This window comes from Lupinus angustifolius, chromosome LG13 (genome assembly GCF_001865875.1).
Source record: "Lupinus angustifolius cultivar Tanjil chromosome LG13, LupAngTanjil_v1.0, whole genome shotgun sequence".
NCBI classification, from domain to species: domain Eukaryota; kingdom Viridiplantae; phylum Streptophyta; class Magnoliopsida; order Fabales; family Fabaceae; genus Lupinus; species Lupinus angustifolius.
The window spans coordinates 3604260-3610734 of record NC_032021.1 but is presented as its reverse complement, the minus strand read 5'-3'; the positions used below and the strand labels follow the sequence as shown (position 1 = coordinate 3610734).

General features: G+C 31.3%; 1 protein-coding gene across 1 annotated transcript; it reads left to right on the top strand.

Annotated features, from left to right (window-relative positions):
• LOC109325181 lies at window positions 1355-3313 on the top strand. Its single transcript, XM_019557378.1, has 4 exons — window positions 1355-1558; window positions 2128-2198; window positions 2344-2430; window positions 3042-3313. The coding sequence occupies exons 1-4, from the start codon at window positions 1450-1452 to the stop codon at window positions 3063-3065; spliced, it is 291 nt and encodes a 96-aa protein (XP_019412923.1). The 5' UTR covers window positions 1355-1449; the 3' UTR covers window positions 3066-3313.

Below are 6475 nucleotides of genomic sequence, written 5' to 3'. Positions count from 1 at the left end.
TTAAGATTTAATTACTCATATGATGAGTATCTTCGAAGGGACAAACACTAAATAATAAGAACCCCAAATTCGAAAACAACCCATTGTTCGATTTATTTTTCTAGAACTAGTTCCAAATTCATAAAACACATGGTGCTCAAACACAAGCTGAAATATGAAGAGGTAACAGAATTGAATCAATAGAAAATGTATAACAAAAAGGAATTTAGCCGTTGCTTTGACACAGATCACAACCATGAAAAATTAGGGCTGAACTGCAACACGAACGACGTGAATTTTGCACGAGCATTGGGGTTTTCGCGTCATCGATCTCTAAGAGAAGCCCGGGGATGCAACATGCGTAAAATAATTGACGATAATTATAAGCCAATCTCAACGTTTGGTAGTTTAATTTCGAAGGATTGCGATAAATTCTAAATTGTGGACAGATCGTAATCAGATACAAAATATAATATTCAACTAATTTCGAAGAATGATTAAGGATATTGAATGGGGAGAAACACTTTATAGGCGCACTAAAACACTAGTAACCCTAGAAAATGATCTTCGTGGCGGTGGTAGTATTCAATTGGTGAGGTTTAATTGAATTAACCGGAATAGGCCCAGTCCTATTAAACTTGTGGGTTGGTCCAGCTAAATTTGGGTTAAGAAAATTGCCAGTTCTTGTAAATTGTAATCTTATCTTAATTATTTTCCATCTGATCAATGATTCTAAATCTACTAACAAAGCGTTTATTTAGTGGTGTAAGACCCCATTAGATTTCTAAGGTCGAATGTTCGATTCCTAAAAATGATACTTATTAGGAGGAACACCATGAACCCAAAAGGGGTTAATTCTTTACCCAAAAAATGATTTTCTATCTAATCAATTATTCTAAATCTAACAACAATGCGTTGGTCTAATGGTGCAAGGCTTCATTGGAGCTCCAATTTGATGGAGTAATACTTGTTGGAATGGACAAGTACAAATCTCAAAAGTGATTAGTTCCATACTCAAAAAAAGATGAGAGGATACATTTGGTAGTATAAAAAATAATTCTAAATCCTACTACTTTATTCTCCTCATGTCCTGCATATTAACAAAGAATATGTTGAATGTTTTATTGATAAATAATTTGATTCTTTAAGCATGATCAATACTTGTAACATAGAAATGTTTTATGGATAGAGATAAAACTCACTTTGAAAATCTATTCACCTTGAAAAAATAGTTTTTATGTGCTCCGAGATTCTTTATTTACTTTAATTGGGCTCCAACATCCTTTATTAACTTTCATTGGGCTCTGACATCCTTGATTTTTAATTGGGCTCCAACGATTGACGACAAAAACAGCAATAAGAAGCAAAAAACGACATCGTTTCGTTAGTTCACTTAGCTTCTTTGGTTTATATTTGTTGGCATTTCCGTCCACGACACTTGTTCTCTCTCTCAAGCTGAATCTCATAGCCATGGCTTCTCTAGCTCGTCGTGCCGTATCTCTTACCCGTCTTTCTATTTCCAAATCCCCGATTCAATCTCCCAACCTCGTCCACCGCCGCAACCTCGCCGGAGCCGCAGGTATTTTCTTAATCCATTTATTCATTCGCGATCCCATTCACTGTTCCATCAAGATCTCTTAAATCAAACACTTCCACGAAATCGTATTCGATATTATCCCTTTCACAATAATTGAAATCGAAAGCCTCCAACTTTTCGCCCCCTTTCTATTCGGTGCCTTTAGTTTTTTTGTGAAAACCTAACAATCTGTAGGTTATTTAGGTTTTGTGTGGATCTGTTAGGAAATATGTGATTGGAAGCGGTTTCTGTGGAAAATGAAATTGAGATTTAAAGTTATAATTTTTGAAATATTATCTGGAAATAAACAAGGGGAATAAGGTATTTGGGATGAAAGTAGAATTCAGTGTTTATAAATGTAAGTAATATTGGGTTATATTTTGACAGTGCAACAATGACTTTGGTTAATGTTGCTCGTGTTACATGGTTTCATAAACCGAAGGCAACATTATTTAATCAATAGATGTTTGGTCTTTATATACTTTGAAGAAACATAATTTGTGTGCTGTAGGTTTTTATTTACTACACGATTGTGGTTTATTTGAAATGGAGTTATCTTTTGATTATTGCAGATCACCATGGTCCCCCTAAAGTTAACTTTTGGACAGACCCAACGAGCCCATCTAAATGGAAGGAAGAGCATGTGAGTATATTGTTTTGTTCGAAGAGCGACTGAACCCAATTTGAATTATTAATTTTTACTATGCGATGTTTGGAACTGAATCATTCATTTTGGAAATGGCAAATGTGTGTGAATATTGTTTTGATTGCTTGCTTTGTGATTGCAGTTTGTAATTGTCTCTTTAAGTGGATGGGGACTACTCTTCTATGGGGGATACAAGTTGTTCGCAGGAGGCAACGACAAGAAAGAAGAGGTACTTTCAATTTTTGATTTAACTATTACAACTAAGAATGCAATTTATGGTTTGTAGCCACAATCAGGAGAATTTCTTTCTCCTCCTCTACCATTATAACATATTTTAATGGTGTTTAGGTCATAGCTGTGTACTACACAATATACTTGTAGTTGTTGGAGAAATTTCTGCATACAGAAATGGACTAACTATAGTTTAACATCTCCAGGATTATGTTTTGGGTTCTTGTTGAACACTTATGCTACTGTAGGTCTGTAGCAATTTTAATTTCAGACCTAGGATATGATTATTTCATGAAATGACTAGTTTTGTGATTCACATGTTGTCAAATTTGTTTTTTAGAAGCAATATTTGTAAGAGAAGAAATAGTGAAATTGTTGTTTGAATCATAATTTGTAAAACCCTTTCTTTTTTCTTTTTCTGTAACATTATACGTATATATCAGTTATGTTTGAGCCATTTGTTTTATATAAACTGGTTAATCTTAATTAGATAGACTGCTAATTGGTCATTAACGATTTAGTGTGATATTAAACACATCTGACATCTATTTTATTTGGGAGGTTTTGAATTTCTAATCTTTGCTCATTGGACGCTCTTGATGTTTGCAGAAATTGGTGGCAGCACCACAGTGAGGTTTGGGCATATTCACAAATCTCAACCCAAAGTATTCATGATAATAATGTGTGCCCAGACATAGCCTTGTTTGTATTCTTTTCGCTAGTTACCAAATACTACTTGGAGACACTGAATATTGGAAGATGATTATCTCCAGAACAACTTGTTACATTTGACTTTATATTTGGCCATTTTATGCCAATCTGCATTCCTCTTTGTTTGCAAGGAATTATTTTTATTGCCATAAACTACAATTTGAAAGTCATGTTTCCTGGGTATCATCGATAATACTTGAATGATTCTATTATCAAGTCTGACAGTAGTAATTCATGTTCTCACCATAGTTAGAGGAAAGTAGTCATTTCCAGAAGATGATATGTAATAAATTAATTTGATTTTCACTGTGCATCCTTGCTGGTTTAAGAATTGATATCATGGATGTGTAGAACTTTAGTTATGAAATAAAAAATAAATCATCTGAAAACTAAACCGAAATGTCTGAGTTACTAAATACATATAGAGAAATATCTCTGTTTTCGTTGACATCTACTTCGTTGTTCCTAAGATGGTACACCCATTTATGTCACAAATTTCAAATATTTATAAGCACACCAAACCCAATAGATGAAACATAATCACAAGCAAGAGTGAAACATCTATTGCTTTTGTACTCCTCTTCCAAGGTAATTTGGGATTCTCTAGGGAAATCATCCACATTATCATCACCAACATCAATCTCATATTTCTTTTGCTTTTGTGCATCTGAAACATCTATTGAAGAGACCCTTCAAAAAAATTAATGGACTGATTATGTTTCTAGATACTCCTAAACATTAAATTAAGAGTGTAATATGTATGTATTGATAGTGTACATATTTATCATTCACCTTCATTTGAAATACTTTTTTAAAGAGTTTAAAATCTATGTATCTTTTTTATTCTGTCGGTACATTATCTATCATTAATTTGTATTAATTTTGTTTGAGAGTTCCTGACAATTAATATAATATATTAATGGTAGATGATTTGCTGACAATGTAACAAACATTTACACTGTCAGTGTATACATATTAATTTTTTTTTAATTCAATAATGTAATTATAGTGTAAAAAAACTATATACGTTTTTTCTGTTAAATTAATCGGTCTCTACTACTACTCTCCCCTTTCCTTCTTCATACATGTTTGAATCTCACTCTATAGAGTAGAACTATCTTTATTTGTTAAACGTAAGTCAGGAGGGATAGCCTCTGCCTTTTATTCGGTTTAGAGGTTAATATTTGTAGAGTAAATATTCATTTTAATCTCTCGTATTTTTTTATCTTACCAATTTAGTCCTTAAAAAAGACCTAAAACGGTTCCCAAAAAATTCAAATGTTAGTCAAATTGGTCTCTACCAAGTCTTGTAAAACATGCTAAAATGACTAATTTAGCCACATTTAAAATTTTTTGGAGCATTTAAAGTCTTTTTTAGGACTAAACTGACAAGTTCGAAAAATATGAGAAATTAAAATGTGTATTACGCATATTTTTATTATGTGGGATTACATACTTGGATTATCACGAACATTAACATGATTAATGAATATTTTTATAATATATATATATATAATAAAATTATTTTTATATAATCTAAGTAATAAAAACTTATAATATTAAAATATTTAATTTAAAAATAAATCTATAAATATATGTGTTTTGGCTGGACAAAGATTATGATATATATCCCAACACATAAATTATTATAATAAGTATTCGTATTTTTACTGGTATCCATATGAACAATTATTTTTACCATAGGCAAGTACCATATAGTTCAATACTTTAGTCACAACCAGGATACACATTTATACTACTCATTTATGTCACTTCATGTATCAGGAGAAATGATTGACCCAAAAAATATTTAATTATAACATTTTTAACTTAAATAATTTTTTTCAATCAATTAAAAATAATGATATATGAAGTGGTACAAAAAGTGGATAATAGATATGATATTCAACTAGGTGCAATATTCTTGTGAATCAAATGGTGTACCAAATGAAAAGGTGAGTTAATCAAAATACGCCCGATGTAGTTCAAACTATTTATTTGAAAATTGTAGTATAAAGAAATATTGATTAGCAAAAAAAAAATCAATATAATGATCTATATTTTTCACCACTTGTCTATGTAGCTTTTTCCTCCTTGTTGTGACAGGAGAGTCACGTAAACGATGATGTGTAAGGATAGAAAGTTCATATTGATATGCTAAAGCACATAATTTAATATGGCGACAAAATTAGGTAAGTGTGATAATCTTGAGCATGATCATTTGTCTTAGAAAGACACAGTCAATGGAATTTGGATCCTCATTTTGGCATTATCAGGTTCTAGATAACAATTGCATCAATCACGCCACACTACATTTACTTAAGTTGAGGGCGAGAGCATAGTGTATAACTGTGTATCATGCAGTTTTATGGTCATATAATTGAAAATTTGAAATCATTCGATAAGTACCAGCCCAAGCAAACTTTAGAGATACATGTACATAACCTAACTATAGCTTAAAACGAAGCAGAAATTTCATACTATCACTTTTTGAAGTATCTATATGTCTGTGCTTTCCACAGAAGGTTGTTGAGGTCGGTGCCTTCCATGGGGTGAAGCCACAATTAATTTGTGCTCAATTCCTCTCTCAATCACCCATGCTGTTGGCATCACTATGTTCCGCTTTAACTTTTTTAAGGAGTAGGATTTGTTGTCATAAAGATTGTCACAAACCATATCATCTACTAATGATATTGAAAAAAAGAAAATAATAATAATAAATATTTAGTTTTTAATTGATATGTCGTGTTTTTATTGGTTCCATACATAATTGGGATATTGTATATTCAATCATCATTGATTTTTCAATTTTTTAATATAAATGAATAATAAAGAATGTATTATTGTGTATAAATCTTTACATTAATTATGCATAAATATCATACTATAATTAAAAACTTGTTTTTTATAGGAAGCTAAATATCTCATCTTTCAAGAAATATAATTACAAAATTTTAAAAATGTTTCTTTAAAAATTTCATAACAAGAGTCTTAAGACATGAATCAGTAATTCATAATCAAAGAAATGACTAATAATTTGTGAATGAATAATACATGATAAAATCATGGTTCCTTCAAACAAGAGAAATATTAGGTAGGGGTGTAAGCGGTTCCAGTTTAAACCGCGAAATCGATGGAACCGAACCAAACCAAATCGCAAAATGTGGTTCGGTTCGGTTTCGCGGTTCGGTTCGGTTATTTTTTTAAGGAACCGTTTATGTTCGGTTCGGTTTATGGTTTTAGAAATTTAGGAACCGTTAGAACCGAACCGAACCACATATTAAAGAAATATATACGAGGGATTAAGAAATAATATTTTTATTATTGTTTAA